This window comes from Ahaetulla prasina, chromosome 1 (genome assembly GCF_028640845.1).
Source record: "Ahaetulla prasina isolate Xishuangbanna chromosome 1, ASM2864084v1, whole genome shotgun sequence".
Lineage (NCBI taxonomy): Eukaryota > Metazoa > Chordata > Lepidosauria > Squamata > Colubridae > Ahaetulla > Ahaetulla prasina.
Genome location: NC_080539.1, coordinates 329,588,390 through 329,608,481, shown reverse-complemented (window position 1 = coordinate 329,608,481; position 20,092 = coordinate 329,588,390). Strand labels below are relative to the sequence as shown.

Genomic DNA, 20,092 nt, shown 5'->3' with positions numbered 1-20,092 from the left:
GAGAGCAAAAGGAAGGGAGAAAAAGAGGGAGGGAGAGAGAGAAAGAGGAAGGGAGAGAGAGAGAGAAGGAGGGAGGGAGAGGGAGAGATATATGCTGTGAAAGTTGTAAATGCAAAATTGCTTTTTCATCACTGTCATAACTTGCTGTCCAAGGGAGTCGCTCAATGAGGACTACCTGCAGACTTAATTAATGCTGCCCAATTTGACAGCAACTTGCTTCTCCTCACCAGGACCAACCCGCCAAAGCTGAACGCCTTCATCATGGACAAATCCTTGCTGGAATACGAGGTCTCCATTGATTCCGACTGCAAACTCTTAACCGTTGGGAAGCCTTTCGCTATTGAAGGTATGAAGGCAAAAACATCTGGATTGAGGAAAGCCTACGGAGGCAGAGCAAGGAAGGGGTTCGGTAGCCAAATGGGGATTTAGCCCAGATTGGCTCATTCTGTTGAGAAGAAGGTCCCCTCAGTCTTTAAGCGTGGAAAATTAAAGCTAGGAAAAAGCAGAAATATTTATTTTATTTATTTATTTTATTTATTTATTTTGTCACAACAGTATATATAAGCATAAGCATGAAAATAACTATACAATATATAAGCATATATATAAGTATAAGTATGTAATAACTATATTATATATTATATTAATTAACTATATTAATTGGATATAATGAAAGGAAACAATTGGACAGGACCGGTAGGCACGCTTGTGCTTTTATGCACGCCCCTTACGGACCTCTTAGGAAGGAGGTGAGGTCAATAGTAGATAGTTTTTGATTGAAGCTTTGGGGATTTAACCAAAATATAATATAAAATAAATTATATAATTATATAATAAAATATAATATAAAAATATAAATATATTAAATATATTAATATAAAAATAGTAGACAGTTTTTGGTTAAAGCTTTGGGGATTTCCTTCTCTCGTGGACAATGTGGCTTTTACTTAATTTTTATGGCGCTTTCCCAGGAGGTTCCAAAAGATAATTATGCAGGGGTTCATGAAATACTTCACTTTGTATGCAGAAATCTGAATGTAAAAATAAGAATAGAATAGAATAGAACAGAACAGAACAGAACAGAACAGAACAGAACAGAACAGAACAGAATAGAATAGAATAGAATAGAATAGAATAGAATAGAATAGAATAGAATAGATTTTTTTTATCAGCCAAGTGTGATTGGGCACACAAGGAATTTGTCTTGGTGCGTATGCTCTTGGTGTACATAAAAGAAAAGATACCTTCATCAAGGTACAACACTTACAACACTTAACAATAGTCATAGGGTACAAATTTAACACTTAATGATTACAACTCTTAATGATAGTCATAGGGTACAATTAAGCAATCAGGAAACAATCTATATCAGTATAAATCGTAAGGATGCCAGCAACAATGTTACAGTCATAAGTGGAAGGAGATGGGTGATGGGAACGATGAGAAGATTAATAGTAGTGCAGACTTAGTGAATAGTTTGACAGTGTTGAGGGAATTATTTGTTTAGCAGAGTGATGGTGTTTGGGGAAAAAACTGTTCTTGTGTCTGGTTGTTCTGGTGTGCGATGCTCTATAGCGTCATTTTGAGGGTAGGAGTGGAAACAGTTTAGGAGCATTTGCAGTGAGTGTGTGTGTGTGTGTGTGTGTGTATGAGAGAGAGGGAGAGAGAGAGAGAGAGAGAGAGAACTGTGCTGGTTCCACCACAGTTGATAGCACGTGATAGCAAAAGGAAGCAAATTGTTCTTCCAGTGGGTGGTTAAAGGGAAGGCTTTCTCTGCACATGTTCTGTACCGCAGTCCCAAGAGGGCCTTTCAAAAGGTAACTTTCCGATCATTAAATTGCTGCAGCAGCTCCTGAAGGACAAGCCACAATACTGCTGCCTTTACTCTGGGAAAGCCACTCCGTGTGTATATGAGCTCCCCAGAATCCACAAAGAGGGAACACGGACTAACGGTCAGCTGGATCTACTCGGTCTCTTACAACATTGCAAATTGTTAACACCTAACCACTTTAGAACAAGAAAGGCCAATTGCCTTTTGAACAGCATCTTTCGGACAACTATAATTTGAATGACTGAGAATCTCTAGAATACGGTAGGGTAGGGTAGGGTCGGATAGAGTAGAGTAGAGTAGAGTAGAGTAGAGTAGAATAGAACAGAGTAGAATAGAATAGAATAGAATAGAATAGAATAGAATAGAATAGAATAGAATAGAATAGAATAGAATAGAATAGAATGAGATTTTTGTCATGAGACTAAATTCTGAATTTATTTATTTATTAATTAATTAAATTTTTATACCGCCCTTCTCCCGAAGGACTCAGGGCGGTGTACAGCCAAAAGATAAAAAACACAGAAATGTACAATTAAAACGACAATTTAAAACCGAGCATATTTAGAAAAAATGGCCACATTTAAAAGTTTAAAATTTAAAATTATAAACCATATAATAATAAAACCCCAGTTAAAATTTTAAAATATTAAAAATATTAAAAATATTAAAAATATTAATATTATGCCAGTCCCGCTTGAATAAATAAATGCATTTTCAGCTCACGGCGAAAGGTCCGAAGATCAGGCACTTGACGTAGTCCAGGAGGAAGTTCGTTCCAAAGCGTAGGAGCTCCCACAGAGAAGGCCCTTCCCCTGGGGGCCGCCAACCGACATTGTTTGGCGGACAGCACCCTGAGAAGACCCTCTCTGTGAGAGCGTACGGGTCGGTGAGAGGCTTGCGGTAACAGCAGGCGGTCCCGTAAGTACCCGGGCCCTAAGCCATGGAGCGCTTTGAAGGTGGTGACCAAAATCTTAAAGCGCACCCGAAAGACCACAGGAAGCCAGTGCAAGCCGCGCAGGATTGGTGTTACATGGGAGCAACGAGTTGCTCCCACTATTACCCGCGCAGCTGCATTCTGGACTAGCTGCAGCCTCCGGGTGCACTTCAAGGGCAGCCCCATGTAGAGAGCATTGCAGTAATCCAACCTTAGATGTAACCAGAGCGTGAGTGACCGTGCATAAGGCATCCCGGTCAAGGAAGGGGCGCAACTGGCGGACCAAGCGTACTTGGTAAAAAGCCCTCCTGGAGACGGCCACCAAATGATCGTCAAACGACAGCCGCCCATCCAGGAGGACGCCCAAGTTGCGCACCCTTTCCATTGGGGCCAAGAATAGAGGTTAAGATAATTTAAATAAGAATGTTGGTTTATAGAGATACTTAGAAGTAAAATCTGTATATAGAAGTTAAATAGGATGTAGGAAAAGCTGTTATGAGTAATGTAATTTTGATGCGTAATTTTAATGTAATTTTATATTTTCCTTTTATTTTTGTGCATTGCGCTTTTTTTGTATTGTGTATTTTAACTTTTGGAAATTCAATAAATATTATTTTTTTAAAAAGAATAGAATAAGAATAGAACAGAACCTAACAAAATAGAACAGACTAGAATAGAATAGAACTCATTATTGGCCAAATGTGATTGGACAAAGAAGGAATTTGTCTCCGGTGCATTAGCTCTCAGTGTACATACAAGCAACAAGTGATAAATCACGATCATAATCATCAACAAAATACATTCATCATAAATCATAAGATACAACACTTAGTAATCGTCATAGGATACTAAATAAGCAATCAACATAAATCATACTAGGATACTAAATAAAACCATTAATATAAATTGTAAGATAACAAGCAACAAAGTTATAGTCATAAGAGATTAGGTAATAGGAAAGATGAGATGAATGATAGTAATACAGTGCTACTAGGTAATTTGACAATGTTGTGGGAATTAGTTTAGCAGAGTGATGGCATGGGGGGAAAACTGTCCTTGAGTCTAGCTGTTTTGACGTGCAATGCCCTATAGCATCATCTTGAGGGTGGAAATTGAAACAATTTATGTCCAGGATGTGAGGGGTCTGTAGCTATTTTCACAGCCCTCTTTCTGATCCGTGCAATATACAGCTCCTCAATAGAAGGCAGACTAGTAGCAATTATTTTTTCTGCAGTCCTAACTATCAGTTGAAGTCTGCGTCTGTCTTGCTTGGTTGCAGTGCCAAACCAGACAGTTATAGAGGCACAACTGACAGATTCAACAATTCCTCTGTATCAGCAGCTCTTTGGGCAGTCTGAGCTTTCTGAGATGGCTCAGGAAGACCATTCTTTGTTGTGCTTTTTTGACGACAACTTTTGATGTTAGGTGTCCATTTTGAGATATTGTAGAATGTAAAAGATTTCTCCTCTTTTACACCCCTCCTGATTCTCTTGGACTCTGCCAGGTTATGGCATCGGCCTTCCGCAGAACTCACCTCTGACCTCCAACATCTCCGAGTTCATCAGCCGCTACAAGTCGGCCGGCCTCATGGACCTCCTGCATGACAAATGGTACAAGATGGTGCCCTGCGGGAAAAGGGTCTTTGCCGTTACTGAGGTATGGAGGCTCTGTGGGAAAGAGCTTCCCCTCTTGCCTGCTCCACCCCCTCTTGACCTACCAATGCCCCTGGATGCGCTGATAACGCATCAGCAAAAGGCCGTCGTGCTAAGCGACTTTGGAGGGGGCATCTTTCCAAAATGCCGGAATTACGTACGCGAGTATTCTGAGAGGTGTGCCATGCCCCCTCTGTCCTTGCCCAGACACATATATAGTGAGCGTGAGGAGTTGTGTTTCCAAATTTGAACTTTCCTAGTTAGTAGTGGGTTTCACGTACCTTCGCTACCGGTTGGGAACTGTGAGGGTGTGCATGTGTGCATGAGCAAAGCAAGAGTGCGGACGTCCATAATAATGTCCTGTGAGCAAAGCAAGTGTGCGGACGTCCATGATGACTGTCCTGGTGGGTGGATGAGCCTCCCACCGCTGCCACTACCGGTTCGCCCGAGCCGGGGCAAACCAACAGAAACCCACCACTGATTCCTAGTGGGTTTAATCCTGTGTTTCTTCTTTCCCCATCACGTCCAGACTTTGCAGATGGGGATCTACCATTTCTCGGGCCTCTTTGTCCTCCTTTGCATTGGGCTCTGCGGCTCTCTGCTCACCTCTTTCGGAGAGCACATCTTCTACCGACTCATCTTGCCTCGCATTCGGCGCAAGAAGAAGTTCAATTATTGGCTCCATACCAGCCAGGTGAGGCATCATCTTGGATAATCTCGGGGTGGAGGCAGTGGTGGGATTCAGCCAGTTCTCACCACTTTGGGAGAACCTGTTGTTAACTTTCTGAGCAGATTGTGAACTGGTTGTTGGAAGAAATCATTACGGCAGAGAACTGGTTGTTAAATTATTTGAATCTCACCACTGGGTGGAGGGGTCTCATTTTGTTTCGAAAGATAGTAGTGACTACCAGAAAGCCTTGACTGTCAGCCATTCACTGAGCAACCATTCGAAATTACAGTGGCACTGAAAATTGTGACTTATAAGCAATCCTCACACTTATTTTTGATTGATGGTTTGACATCCCACCTTTATTACTTCTACAAATAGCTTAAGGTGGCAAACATAGCCCCCAAGTATTCAGATCTAGCTTAATATCAGGCCTGCCCATAGGTGGGATTCGCATACCTTCTCTATCGGTTTGCAAATGTGACCACATGCGCACGCTTGCTTCACTTGCACACACCACTTCTGCGCACGCACATGGCCTTCTGCACGTGTGCAGTAGTCGTGCATTACATCCGGGCGGGTTGGCGGAGCATCCTGCAGTCGCCACTAGCGGTTCGCGCGATCCGGACAAAACCGGCTGAATCCCACCACTGGGCCTGCTCCAGTTTAGATCCAATGGCGGATTAAGGCTCACTGGTGCCCTAAGCACTGACAAATCTTGGTGCCCCCCTCCTTTGTACATAATGTACAAACTTCATTGTTTTGTTTTGTTTTTCCTCAACTTTGTGGTGCCCCCTTTGGGCCTGGTGCCCTAAGCATATGCTTAGCCTGCTTAATGGTTAATACACCACTGCTTAGATCCCTAGGAAAAAAACGAACCTCAACTCCATTTGGGTGAAGTGATAGGTTCTTTTACTAAGGTTAAGTGGTTGCAGCGAAAGAAAGGCTAGATCTGAATATTCCCATGCAAAGGTTACACTTTTCCCCTTTCCATGCCCCTCCCTTTATGACCAGTTCATCAGTGTACAACAGTACACTATCTAGATGTTTTGAGAACGGCTTGGATGTTGGTGCCAGGTGATGCAATTCCACATTCTGTTCCCTGGCCAGGTGTCCTTGAAGGCTAATTTGATTGGGTCCTGGCACCTCTGGTTTTTGTCAGGGTTGTCTTCCCCACTCCATTTGGGTTGCCTTCTCCCCCCCCTCCCCCCGCTTGTCTTCCTATACCCATGCTCATCTTTGCTAGTCTAACTTCCTTTGGCCCTCTCCATCCCCCTGCATTTTATGGCAGGGTGCCAGCAAAGCACACAAAAGCTCAGAATGGGAGATCTGATATCGTCCTCCTCCTGTTTTTCCAAAAACAACCCTGTGAGGTGAGATCGGCTGAGAGATAACAGTTGCAGCACTCCTGCAGTCATGCGATCAAAATTTGGGTACATGGCAACCGGCATGTATTTATGGCAAAGTTTGAGAGAAATAATTGCAGCGGGACAAAGCAACGAATAATAATAACATGTGAGCAATTGGGACACTCCTCCCAATTATTCTTAGGGATGTTATTTTTTCTCAATTACTTTTCTTCATCTTACAAACCTCTGAAGCTTTTATTTCTTTGTGGGTTTTTGTTTTTTACATGCATAACCCAGAAAATACACAGGGCTCTAAACATGGGACTGGAGGAACAGAGGCTCAAGAAGCTGAATTTGGAGAAAAGGTAAATTCTGTTCACATCTTCCTTTCTTTTGCCAACCCGTTCCACATTACAGGTAGTCCTCCTGTGATGGTTCTAAAGAGAGTCATCACATTGAGTGTGTGTGTGTGTGTGTGTGTGTGTGTGTGTGTGTGTGTGTGTGTGTGTGTGTATAAATGACAATGTCAGCGTTCCAGAAAACCCCTCCTGCAGAAAAGACTCCGAAGCCAACATCTTTCAAAGTTCTTTTACTAGCATAGGTAAACTGGCACAGTTGGATGAAAACCGAAACTGCGGATTCTGGTTCCTCCCTCAATAATACAACTCCCAAAATCTCCACTCTCATGACCCCTCTGCTGGTCATATGCTCCAATCCTCAACCGTCCCATGTCGAAGCATCACTCCAACCACTCCTTCTCCAGATGCGAACCCAGCCTGACCTTGACTGGCAGGAAGAATGTTGTTTCGTCTAATCATCCCTTGTACTACCACCCTCCTCCCCTCCTTTCCCACAGAGGAGAAAGTGGCAGTGTGTGCCTTCGGCCTAGTATGGCTTCCAAAGCTGACAGACAATTTATATAGGTTAAATGACCCTATTGTTTGCCCTTCAAATACTTTGGCCACCTAATGAGAAGGAAGGACTCACTGGAGAAGAGCCTAATGCTGGGAAAGATTGAGGGCAAAAGAAGAAGGGGACGACAGAGAACGAGGTGTCTGGATGGAGTCACTGAAGCAGTCGATGTGAGCTTAAATGGACTCCAGAGGATGGTAGAGGACAGGAAGGCCTGGAGGAATGTTGTCCATGGGGTCGCGATGGGTCAGACACCACTTTGCAACTAACAACAACATTGCCCTGCAGTTTTATTTGCAGAAAACTAGAAATAAAAAAACCTGGTTTTCGGCACACACACAAATGTCCTAAATTGAAGTCACGTGACCGCAGGATGCTGTCCTAGGGAGTAAATGTGGGTTTGTTGCCAAGAGCAGTAAGCTGAGGACTACACAGGGGTGAAATGCTCTCGGTTCGGACCAGATCGTCCTATCCGGTAGTGATGGCGGCAGGTGGTTCGGAGAACCGGTAGCAAAAATCCCTGCCCCCCCACTCCATGCCCAGCTGTGGCGCGTGATCATCAGAGGTTGTTTTTTTTTTACTTTTAAAAGCATTTTTTCTTCGGCCGAAAAAATAGTGAGTGAGTGAAGCGATCTTCCACACTTCGCCTGCCTCTCTCCAACAATCACCTGTGCTTTAGAAGCTGGTTTTTATCCCCAGCCAGGCATGGTTTTTTCTCCTATTTTTCTCCTCAAAAACTAAGGTGTGTCTTATACTCTAGTGCCGTGATGGCAAACCTATGGCACGTGTGCCACCATATCGGTGGGCACGTGAACTCAGCTCCAGCGCGCATACACGCACCAGCTAGCTGATTTTCGGACCTTCTGGGCCCACCAGAAGTAGGGAAACAGCCTGTTTCCTGCCTCTGGAAGGCCTCTGGGGTGGGTGGGGAAGGGCCGTTTTATGCTCTCCCCAGCCTCCAGAGCCTTTCTAGGAGTTTGGGGAGGGCAAACACGGCCTCACACACCCCCCCACGAGGCCCTCCGGAGGCCTTGTTGTTGTTGTTAGTTGCGAAGTTGTTTCTGACCCATCGCGACCCCATGGACAATGTTCCTCCAGGCCTTCCTATCCTCTACCATCCTCTGGAGTCCATTTAAGCTCATGCTGACTGCTTCAGTGACTCCATCCAGCCACCTCGTTCTCTGTCGTCCCCTTCTTCTTTTGCCCTCCATCTTTCCCATCATTAGGCTCTTCTCCAGGGAGTCCTTCCTTTTCATTAGGTGACCAAAGTATTTGAGTTTCCTCTTCAGGATCTGGCCTTCTAAAAAGCAGTCAGGGTTGATCTCCTCTAGGACTGACCGGTTGGATCACCTTGCAGTCCAAGGGACTCGCAGGAGTCTTCTCCAGCACCAGAGTTCAAAGGCCTCAATTCTTTGGTGCTCAGCCTTCCTTATGGTCCAAGAGATCCGGAGGCCTAAAACATTTCCCCTCCCCCCCGCTTCTGGCACACAATGGCAAAAAAGTTAGCCATCATTGCTCTAGTGCATCTTATGCTCCGACAAATACGGTATTTTATTTTATTTTTTAAAAAAGGGACAGCCAGACTTTCTCCATCTTTACTCCTTCTCTCTCTCCTCCTCCTCCAAAGATGCAACCTTCAAAAGCCTCCAGAGGAACCTGAGCCGCCCTCCAACCAGGAGGGCTGGAACAACCTCCGTTGCACCGCGATAAAGAAGGAAGACAAACGGGTGCACTTCAACATCGATAACGCCCCGGAGGAGACCTCCGAAGACGAGAGAGCAGGACCCATTTGGCACTGCATGAATGGCCAGGACCCCCAGCAGGACAGCAAGGAAGCCAAGCAGCAGGAACTGAAGGAGCTAGAGAGCAAAATCGAAGACATGCGAGAGCAACTGAGGGCCGCCCTGGTGCGGAAGAGTGAGCTCATGGTGGCCCTTGGACCGCCCCCTAAAGCCCCTCGGCTGCCCCCTGCGCTGAAGGCACTGATCAGGGAGAGCAATGAGGACAGGTGATGGAATGGGGAGGGGCGTCCACCTGGGACTCTCTTTGGACTCTTGTTCCTGGTGAAGAATGCCAGTGGAAAGAGCAAAAGAATGAAGAGTAGATACCAGTTGGGAGATGTTTTGTTCTAGCTTTCCCTGCCTTCCCCAGATCAGTTTTCATCCATGAGGCCGAGTGGGTTGCTGGTCACCCTTATTTGCATGTGGAAAGTCCCACTTCATCCATGTCCATTGAAAAAGCCGCCAGGGTGAGAAAGATGGCGGCAGGGCGGGTGACGAGCAGGCAGGACTAGATAGGTTCGGAATCCGAATGAATTAATCCACGGATGTTCTAAGTTACCTTCATGGGTCCATATTCAACAGGCTGATCCTGACTTTCTGTCCTGAGAGGTCCTGGTGTGCCGATTTTGGCACAGATCTCTCGGAGACTTGGAAGGAGCACACTTCCCTTGAGCTTTCCCTAGTCTTTTGAACCTTAGCAGACGAGACACAATTTCTAGGAAGCTTCAAGGAACAGGAACTGCTGAATTAAGAGAAGGCCGGGAGAGAAGGCTAAACGTGGGGTGGAGCACATATTCTGGAGGGCAGATTGTCTGGGGTTTAAATCATTGTAAAGCAACTTTAATTGCAGCTTCTCTGCTGGGACCCTGGATGCTCATTACCCACCACAGCCGGCTAGTCTCCAGGTTGCGTAGCCCAAATTGCGGGACTTCTGAGTTCAGTTAGCCACATATCAGGTGCAGCCATAGCTGAGTGGAGTTGGGGGAGGGGCAGGCATTCACTTCCTGGTGCCCTCAACAAAGTTTGCTGGGTTGACCTTGGAGAAGCCTTTGGAAGACAAGGTGTTGAACCAAAGGATGCGACATTCCAGCTGATAGGATGCTTTTCTGAGGTTAGCTGGAGGTGTCATCGTTCAGTGGTTCAGCCCAAAGCGGATGAAGGAGCACATGCAACAAGCAGAAGAGTGACTCTTGGAAAGAGGTCTGTTTATATGGAGGGAGCAGAGTTCCCCAGCAGCTGGGAAATCCTGGGAGGCAACCCATGGGACAGGGCAACCAAAGATTGCAATAGGTAGGGTAATGGCATCACCAAAGTAGACAGAGGTAGGATTCCTGGAGGAGAGGAGAGGAGAGGAGAGGAGTGGGGAGGAGGGGGGAGAAAGGAGGAGGGGAAAGGAAGGGAAGAGAAGAGGAAGAGGGGAAGGGAGGAGGAGAGGAGAGGAGGGAGGAGGGGAAGAGAGGGGAGAGGAGGAAGGAGCAGAGTCCCAGCAGGAGGAGAGGAGGGGAAGAAGGAGAGTAGGAGGGAGAGAAGTGGGGGCAGAGGGGAGGAGAGGGAAAGAGGGGAAGGGAGAGGAGGGAGCAGAGTCCCAATAGGAGGAGAGGAGGGGAAGGAGGAGAGGAGAGGAGTGGGGAGGAGGAGGAGAGGAAGAGGGAAGGAGGAGGAGAGGAGGGAGCAGAGTCCCAATAGGAGGAGAGGAGGGGAAGGAGGAGAGGAGGAGAGAGAGAAGAGGGGGCAAAGGGGAGGAGGGGGAGGGAGGAGGGGAGGAGACGAGAGGAGGGAAGCAATGGGGAGGGGGCTGATATTGGATAAGCCTAAAAGAAAATTGATAGGCACTTGGAGTATATTTATTATTCCTTCCATCACCCTAATTTTATTTTTCAATAATTTTCCACCAAAATTTGTCTGTGTCACTTTGAGAGGCTGGGCACAAGGAATTGCTTCGGGACTTCAGAGGGACCTGCCCACCTCTAATTTGCCCAGGTCTTAGCCAGAGCAGGATTTGAGGCTTAAAAAGGCTTCTGCCAATGGGACTCAGGATGAGGCAGATAGGGTCCATGCTGGTCTCCCCTCCCCTGAGCCAATTCTGGAGGATGATAAGGACAGACTAGCTTTCCTGGAACCGGATGGAAGCTTAACGCAGAGAAAGCCAACCTAGAACTAAGGAGAAATTTCCTGACAGTGGGAACACTTAATCAGTGGAACAGCTTGCCACCAGAAGCTACGGGTGCTTCATCCCTGGAGGAGGTTTTTAAGAAGTGACTGGACAGCCATTTGTCTGGAGTGGTATAGGGTCTCCTGGGGTCCTTATGGGAAGAACAAATCTCAGAACCCTCAATCAAAGCTTGAGATTATGGGAGCTGTCACCTCCAACTCATGGAGTTGGAGCAAAGAGCTAAAATGGCAGCCCCTCCAAAAATGTTATATTGGATTGACTCCTGCATCCTTTGACCACAAATAGAGAAAGATAGCTGACTTTTGTCTTTAAATATCCCTGGCAGCAGAAAATACAGGCAGTCCTTCATTTAATGGCCATTCAAAGTTACAACAGCACTGAAAAAAAAGTGACTTGTGACCATTTTCCACCCCTATGACCGTTGTAGCATCCCCATGGTCACGGGATCAAAATCGTGTCACGTGATCATCGTGTCACGTGATCAAAATTCAGATGCTTGGCAACCGATTCATATTTATGACGGCTGCAGTGTCCTGGGGTCATGTGATCACCTTTTGCGACTTTGTGATAAACAAGTCAACGGGGGAAGCCAGATTTTAACAACCGCGTTACTAACAACTGCAGTGATTCACAACTGTAGCGAAAAGATTCGTACAATGGGGCAACGCTCACTTAACAACTGTCTTGCTTAGCCACAGAAATTGTGGGCTCAGTTATGGACGTTAAGTCGAGGACTACCTGCATTGAGCTAGAGATCCATCCATCCATCTCATCCTTTCCTAAAACTGTCCTATTTAAATCAGCTCTTTAGATCAGGGGTCTCCAACCTTGGTCCCTTTAAGACTTGTGGACTTCAACTCCCAGAGTTCCTCAGCCAGCTTTGCTGGCTGAGGAACTCTGGGAGTTGAAGTCCACAAGTCTTAAAGGGACCAAGGTTAGAGACCCCTGCTTTAGATGGGAGTCGTATTTCAATTCTGGGCAAGAGAAACAAACCTGCCATAAGACTAAACCAGCTTGACATCCACAGCCATCATTAGAAGGCAGATTCGTATTACAGCTGCGTAGATCTCAAGTTAAAAGGCAAAATCTGAATTCAGAGCACACACATGGGTCCTTATGTAGGCCTTTATCAGGGTCACCTTATGCTAAATGTCTTTTCTCTCACAATTACCCAGCAGCAGCAGTGAGCAATCACATCAGTCGAGGGCAAAGTGCAAATGCTTTAATTCTTCCCAGCAGGTGTGATGTGTGTGTGCTACAAACACAGCATTTGCAATTTGAATTCAGCTCTGCACAGCCCTACTTCATATACATAACACCAAGGTTATACTGTTAGGGCACGAGAGAACAATCACCTTTTAAAGTATTTTTCTTTCTTTCTTTCATAAAAGCATGAACAGGTTGGAAACCAAAGAAATACATCCACTGTGCCTGAGTTTTCCTATGGCCTCTTAAGAGGTGACATTTCCCCACAAACTATCTAGTGCAGGGGTCTCCAACCTTGGCAACTTTAAGACTTGAAGAATTCTGGGAGTTGAAGTCCACAAGTCTTAAAGTTGCCAAGGTTGGAGACCCCTGATCTAGTGTAAGGCAGTTTATAAACCTTACAAATAAATTGAAAACCAAATAAATACATGTAAATGCCAAATACCAATCCCGAAGCCCAACTTTTCAAAAGGAATTTGCTGAAAATTAAAGCTGGGATGGTTCTTGGATATGAAGCCAAAGTTTATATACTCCTTTACAGGTTTATATCATCAGCCACATTGGGTTTCCCTTTGGTATTTGTTTTTGGGCAGGGCAAATTCAGGTGAGTTGGTGAATATTGCAATAGGTCTTTTACAGCTATGTGCAGAACAGCCTTCTGGAATTTGATGCCCTTCAAGGTGTACTGGACCTGTCTCCATCTCCGCCAGCCCATAATGTTTGGGAAATGATGGGAAGTGTAATCTCACAGATCTAGAGGGGGAAGGAATTGGGAGAATGCTGAATTGAGCTACTATTTATTTTTATATATTAAAAAAACCCTGTCCTCGCCATTTTATTTACTTGAAAACAAAATTAGATGGGTAATAGACTAAGAAACAAAAGAGGAACTAAAACATTTTCACTTTTAGAAAGGTAAAATGATTTTTTTACGTTCTTACATTCTGGAAACTCAAACTTTGCTTTGGATTTTCTCGTCCCCAAACGATCCTGTACTCACAGCCCAATAATCGGGTGGGGGGAATGGAAAAATAAACTCAGCTGGATTCACCAGTTCAGGGAATATTTTGTGAACTGATGAATAAGTCTTTTTGGAAAGAGGTGTTCATATTAAGAGCAGCGACATGGCTTCTCAAGCAGGAGTTTGCAATATATTGCCAGCTGAAGGTCCCATTTAGCCTTTTTAGTGGCGAGGCTGTGCCAGGCCTTCGAGATAAGATAGTGCCAACCCGAGACATGGGTGGGTGAAGCCAGCACAAACATTAAATCTGCTCTAAGTCGAATTAAAATGAGAGAAATGTCCCGCTTCTCTCGCGTTAAAATGGCAATCTGCCGCTAAACCCAGGAAGTCCTGCTTTTCTGAGCCTTATTCTCAACCTCTGAAAGAGGGACTGAATTCCAAGATGGGGGGAGCGATCGTTGGAGGCCAAGAGTAGCAATGCGGAGCAGGAGGCAGCAGGAGCCATTCATTCCGGGATGGGCAAATCCACTAGCCAGAACAAGTGAAATATCAAGAATTGTAAAGGAAACGTAGCTCTCTAGAAGAGATCTTCCTACCGGGAGCAGCTGAAGGTCTCCTGGTTGCTATGCGTTTTGCTATGGTGCTGGCCCTTGTAACCCCCACTCCCCGTGCCCCCCCCCAAAAGGGTATAACTGACGAAGAAAGGAGAAGGAACAAACAACGATTAAATACAGTATTTATACAGTATATATATACTATATATATATATATATATATATGTATGTACACACATACAAACATTTTGTACATTAAACAGAATGAACTATTCGTGTGATTTAGTTTTGATTCTCTTTCTTCTATCTAATTTTCTCCCCCCCCCCAAAAAAAAAAAAAAAAAAAACACCTCAAAAGCAGAAAGGCCCAAAGTCTGACCGGCTGCGAGCAACTTTGGTGACCGATCTGGGTAGAGAATCGGCACACGGCCAAGAACTCGACTAATCTATTGCACAAGAATGGGCCGTCCTCCTTTGGGGAAGGGGAAGCGCTGGCCTGCCGTTTTTATTTTTAATTTTCAAACCAAGCCCTGGGTAGCCCACTTGCGCCCTGGGCTGATCTGCCATCAGCTTCTCTCCTTGGTGGCATGCAGCATTGCATTGGGTTACCCATCTCAGAGATTTGATTCTTGCTCAGAAAGTCGTAGAAACTCAGGGTTTTGCTCAGCTTCCTATTGCTCAAACCCAGCCCCCCTCCTCCCCCCCCCAATCAGTCCTCCCTCTTGACAGATTTCGGGGGAATCTAGGGAAGGCACTCGGGAACCCCATTCCAAAGCCATATGTGGAAACTGGCTGCCGAATGGCTGCTCCCAGTTGAGAAGTGTAATTCTGGAAGGAAGAAGTGTGACTCACTCTCTCTCTCTCTCACACACACACACACACACACACACACACACACACACACACACACACACAGGTCGCAGTCGTGCTGGGGAAGCGATTTCCTCATTGCGTTCAGTATTTGCTAGTCAAAGGCATCGCGCTGAAAAGGTGCGGCGGCTGAAATCCGGTCCACCGGACAATGCAATCATCCTCATTAAAGTGCATAAGCAGCAGCTAATGGGAACTCTTCGGATGAATTGACAGAAAGAAAAATTCATTTTTCAGCCATTCCTCAGTCTGGCTCTAAGGCTATGTTTCTCAACCTTGGCAATTTCTGGGAGTTGAAGTCCACCTGTCTTAAAAGTTGCCAAGATTGAGAAACAGTGCTCTAATGCACCCTGCCCCGTCCATTATTATTATTTTTTTTTGCCTCCTCTCCTTGAACTCAAAAGAGTTCATAACTTTGCCCGGCCTTTGAAAGCGTTAACCTGCACCACGTCAGAACTGTCGTAAAGCGAAGCAAATTCTGAGCTTCTAATGTCCACCCAGCTCACCTCGCACGAGTGCCAATGGGCCACAATCTCAAGAGTTCCTGCTCATTTGTTTTTATCCATCGCTGGACTCCTCCCACATGGAAGCTAATGGGCGAAAACAACTTAAGGTTAAGGTAACACTGCCAAGGACAACCGAGCTGAAGTTTTCCGATCTTTTCATTGGGTCAGGCCCCACCTTCCCAAAGGGGCGAATCACTTGTACTCAGTTATCGAAGAAAAAAAATCTGGGTTCAAGGATTGGGGGGGTGGGGGAATGGGGCAAGACACGTTTTCCCCCTAAACCTGTTGTATTATTCAAATAATCCCCTACAACCAACCCTCTTTAGGAAAAAAAAATATGACAGAAATTAACATACATAAGCAGATGTAGTCCAAATGATTAAAAAAAAGATGAGGATTATTTTTTGTTTTAGGACTCAAGTATTAGACCCTTCAAATTAACAATTCCCGTCGATCGTTCTGGAGCCAGTTCACACCAACTTTCCATGCTGTGCCTTCTGCTTAAGGATCAATTTCTCTTTATAATCACCCACACCGGTGATTCTGGTCTTTATAATCCTCCACCCAATTCCAAGGTGCATTCAAAAACAACTTTTGTCATGATACCCCGTTTTTTTGTTTTTGTTTTTTTTCCTGGTGTTTTCTAAGCTCCCTTTCGGACAAAACTGAATGCAAACACAAAGATCTAAAGGCAAATTAAGATCTCCCGCAGATCCCCAGAGGGAGTCCCATGATTCCATGCAGTCTGGGAAATGGAGGGTGGGGGCACAGATGAGAAATTGGGGCTTAACGCCGTTCACCGAGAAAGATGCAGAAACCGCTTCTTTCAAAAAGATTCGATTCCGACGACCCAGAGGACCGACATCTACAATCGCTTCCCCTTCTTTTATTCAGCTTTTTTTCCCCTTTCTTTCTTTCCTGGTACTTGGAAGGCGGGAGGAAAAAAAAGATGGCTCGCTCTTCATCTTACATCCTAGCTCTGCCTCTTTCTTCTGCAAAAAGAGGAATCTGGTACGGAAAACAAATTTATGCAATCGGAAAGCCATCCTGTCTCCTAACGGAGTTAAGGAGTTCGGGAGAAGCAGCGGCTTCGTGGGATCAGGAGACCATATTTTCTGGGGAAAGCGGCGTGGGATCCTTCTCGGCAAGCTCTTCAGAGGCCTGACTAAGGAGGCCCCTTAAAGCCAAACCTTGCGAGGAGTCTCTCTTCAGAGGCTCAGCTCGGCCTGCTGAACTCTCTGACGGCTGGGGAGTCTCTTCCAGCTCTGCATGGGCCGTGATGGGAGGAGGTATATTGGTCACAGAAGTCCCAACGGTGGACGCGCCCTCAATAGTGACGGAGCCCACTTCTGTATGGTCACTACTAAACAAACTTTGGATCACCGTGTTCGAAGCAGGCTCCATGTCCTGCAAACCCTCGCCACTAGTCACAATTGCTGGAGTGGCCCTGGAGTCCAAAAAGGTATCGGCCAGGTTGGAAATAAAGGCGGCTTCCGTGATGACCGCTGCTGTCTCGACCACCCAATTCAAGTCATTCCCGAGGGAGATGCCAGCGCTGGAGGCCGAGGGAAGGTGGTCTTCCCCAGAAGCCAGGGAGCCATCTCCTGCCCCGGCTGGGCTGGCGTCCAGGTGAGGCTGCCGATCAGCTGAACTGGTCGCCGCCATGGTCGTGTTGTTATTGAGGTTGTCCTGGAGAGCGGTCTGGGTTCCCACCTGCTGGTTCTGGAGCAACATCTCCTGGATCCGGATCTGTTGGAGGATGGCTGGCAACTCGTAATGGTGGAAAAAGTAGATCATGGAATGCTGCCAGGGAGGGGAAGGGAAGAGGAGAGGAGAGGGAGAGAAGAAAAGCGTCAATGATTGGGCTGAGCAAGAAAGTTCTCCCCTCCCCTCTCCCCCCTCCCCCACACAAAATGTATAAATCAATTGCTCCTCCACCAGTATGTTTGGGGGGAGGGGTTAAGGTGCTGGGCTAGAAACCGGGAGAGAAGGAATTCTAGGCCTTCCTTAGCAAGGAAGCCAGCTAAGTGCATTCTTAGGAGCCCTGGTGGCGCAGTGGTTAGAATGCAATATTGCAGGCAAACTCTGCCCCATAGCCAGGAGTTCGATCCTGACTGGCCCAAGACTAGATTCAGCCTTCCGTCCTTCCGAGATGGATAAAATGAGGACCCAGTTTGTTGAGGGCAAGAGGCTGACTCTGTAAACCGCTTAGAGAGGGCTGTAAAAGGACTGCGAAGCGGTATACAAGTCTAAGCGCTATTGCTAGTGCTAAGTGACTTTGGCTCCGTCCCTCTCTTTCAGCTCAGCACATCTCAAAAGGGCTGTTTCTTGTGGGGAAATAACATGCAGGAGTGTTACATCTGCCACCCTGTGCTGCTGAAAATGAGGATGGAATCACAGTGGTTATGCATTGTCTCCCATCCAAGTAACTTAGATGCTGTTAGGAAAGGCCAAATTCCCTCCCCTGCATGAAACATACCATCCTTTGGCAAAATGCACCATTCCCATTTCTGCTCCAACTCTATGAAAGGCAGCTGGTGAAGAGCGAGCGGGATCCGTGTCAGCAAAGCAAGACCAAATGCCTGCAATCCTAACCATCTTTCCTGAATGCCTGCCTGGCCAGCTGTTCTCTTGGCTCTGCAGTGATTCTCAAAATGAAAGCAGCACAGCCAGTGCAAGCCACTAATTTTCTGGATAAGATGGGGGCGAATCATTGCCAGAAAATTCTCTACCAACTACCCCTGCCTTGCCTTTTTGTGTTCCACAATGCCGATTTTATCTTTTACAAGAGTCTAGGTATTCACAAAGACCAAATGATACCTGGATAACTTCTGAGCTTTCAAGTGTGTGTTATTTACAGACTCGAAAGCAAAAGGACTAGAAACTTGGCAAACCATGTCTGAAAAAGTATTTTCTCGGGGAGGCTTAAATTGTAAAACGGATTCTATCTTCTGAAGTGCATCACGATTTGGGGGTTCACACAATGCTGTAGGACAGCGGTTCTCAACCTGAGGGTCGGGACCCCATTAGGGGTCGAATGACGATTTGCCAGAGGTCGCCTAAGACCATCAGAAATATGGGAAGTATACTTGTGAATCAAAGAATCACGTTCCAATGGTTGACTCCACAAGCCAGCTGCAGGCTCTTCAAATCGCTAGCCAAATTCAGCTTCACGTGCGATGAATTTAAAAAGAGAGAAATCTTTGCTCTGATGTCTTCCTCTCAAGCCAGCTGCAATCACTCCCAATCGCTAACCTAATCTGGCTTCAGGCGCAATAAACTTAATAGGGGAGGAGTCTCCGCTTTAATGCCTCCGTCCTCAAGGCAATCGCAAGCAGTTCAGATCACTAGCCAATACGGCTTCAGGCGCGATAAATTCAAAACGAAAATAATTTTACGGTTGGGGTCATTACATCGTGGGGAATTGTATTAAAGGGGTTGCAGCACTATAAAGGTTGAGAACCACTGGTGTAGGACCTTTTCGGAGCCAGAGGCATACCTGTATGAAAAGCCACGAAGTTACCAAGGCTAAACTGCTATATTGCCCATTGAAACGATAATGGTAGGCATAAAAGGCAAAGTGGTACAAGTAGAAAAACCTGGAGAGAGACAAGAAATATAAATATGCAGGCACACGCAGTTATATACGTTTACACTATCCCCGGTTTGCTTCCATCCATCCTTCCTTCCTTTCTGAACGCAAATGGTTGTATTTCCACCCACCACCCTCTTCGCTTCAAAGAAGAAGTGTGAACTGTGAACTGTAAGAGAGAAACAGCCTGGTCCTATAAACAGTGAGGGATGAGAACCAGGGAAGGGAAAGGACAATGATGCCACTGAGGGATCAAGGTGGTTGGGAGAAGATGCTGGAGCGGCAGGGGTTTAAGGAGTCAAAGTGGCCCAGGGAGGACTATACTCAGCAAACCTGGCTGAGGAACTCTGGGAGTTGAAGTCCACAAGTCTTAAAGTTGCCAAGGTTGGAGAGCCCTGGACTATACCAATAAGATTGCCAAGGGGTCTCCAATCCTAAAAATAAAATTAAAAAATGAGCCCAATGTGTGACACTAAAGACAGACAATCCGTCAGGCAAAATGGAGTCAAATGAATATCTAAGTCTGTGATGGAGAATCTGTGGTATGCTGAGCCATCTCTCCAGACACACGAGCCGTCGGCCATTTTTCTTCCGAGTTCCGGCGCACCAGCCAGCTGGTCTTCACACACGCAGGAGCGCTGGAAACCGGAAGAGCAATCGTGCACCAGTCTTCCAGTTCCCGGCGTGTGCATGCGCACTGGCCACCTGGTCTTCCAGTTTTTGCCACGCATGCACGCATGAAGACCAGCTGCGCATGCACAAGCCAGAATGTGCACACCGGGCGGCTGCTCTTCCAGTTTTCGGCACTCCCGCACGTGTGCTCCCATTTCGGTTCTCAGTGCCAAAAAGGTTCGCCAACACTGATCTAAGTGTTGCCCTAAATTGGGAATGGCCATTCTGTGACTCCTTAAGTTGCTTTTCTGAAAAACCCTAAAAGACAGTTTGGTCTAGTGGTTACGGGACCAGGCTAAAAACCAGAAGACTGTAAGTTCTAGTCCCACTTTAGGCATGAAAGCCGGCTGGGTGATTTTGGGCCAATCCCCAGGAGACCATGAGTTCTAGTCCTGCCTTAGGCATAAAGCCGGCTGAGTGATTTTGGATTAA

At 46.2% G+C, this 20,092-nt stretch overlaps 2 protein-coding genes across 3 annotated transcripts in view; one reads left to right on the top strand and one right to left on the bottom strand.

Moving 5' to 3' along the window:
* GRIN3B (glutamate ionotropic receptor NMDA type subunit 3B) overlaps positions 1–9,732 on the top strand; it is a 73,763-nt gene extending 64,031 nt beyond the window's left edge. The window contains exons 7-13 of the mRNA XM_058162554.1: positions 231–346; positions 4,270–4,421; positions 4,947–5,111; positions 6,731–6,798; positions 8,973–9,353; positions 9,497–9,593; positions 9,709–9,732. Of these exons, the coding sequence (XP_058018537.1) occupies positions 231–346; positions 4,270–4,421; positions 4,947–5,111; positions 6,731–6,798; positions 8,973–9,353; positions 9,497–9,593; positions 9,709–9,732 (1,003 nt within the window). The remainder of the gene's footprint in view (positions 1–230; positions 347–4,269; positions 4,422–4,946; positions 5,112–6,730; positions 6,799–8,972; positions 9,354–9,496; positions 9,594–9,708) is intronic.
* A 4,453-nt stretch (positions 9,733–14,185) lies between these two features.
* TMEM259 (transmembrane protein 259) overlaps positions 14,186–20,092 on the bottom strand; it is a 51,831-nt gene continuing 45,924 nt past the window's right edge. For both annotated transcript variants that reach the window (XM_058162519.1, XM_058162520.1), the window contains exons 10-11: positions 18,896–18,995; positions 14,186–17,199 (exon numbers count right to left, since the gene is read on the bottom strand). In XM_058162519.1, coding sequence (XP_058018502.1) covers positions 16,495–17,199; positions 18,896–18,995 — 805 coding nt within the window. In that variant the 3' untranslated portion in view covers positions 14,186–16,494. The remainder of the gene's footprint in view (positions 17,200–18,895; positions 18,996–20,092) is intronic.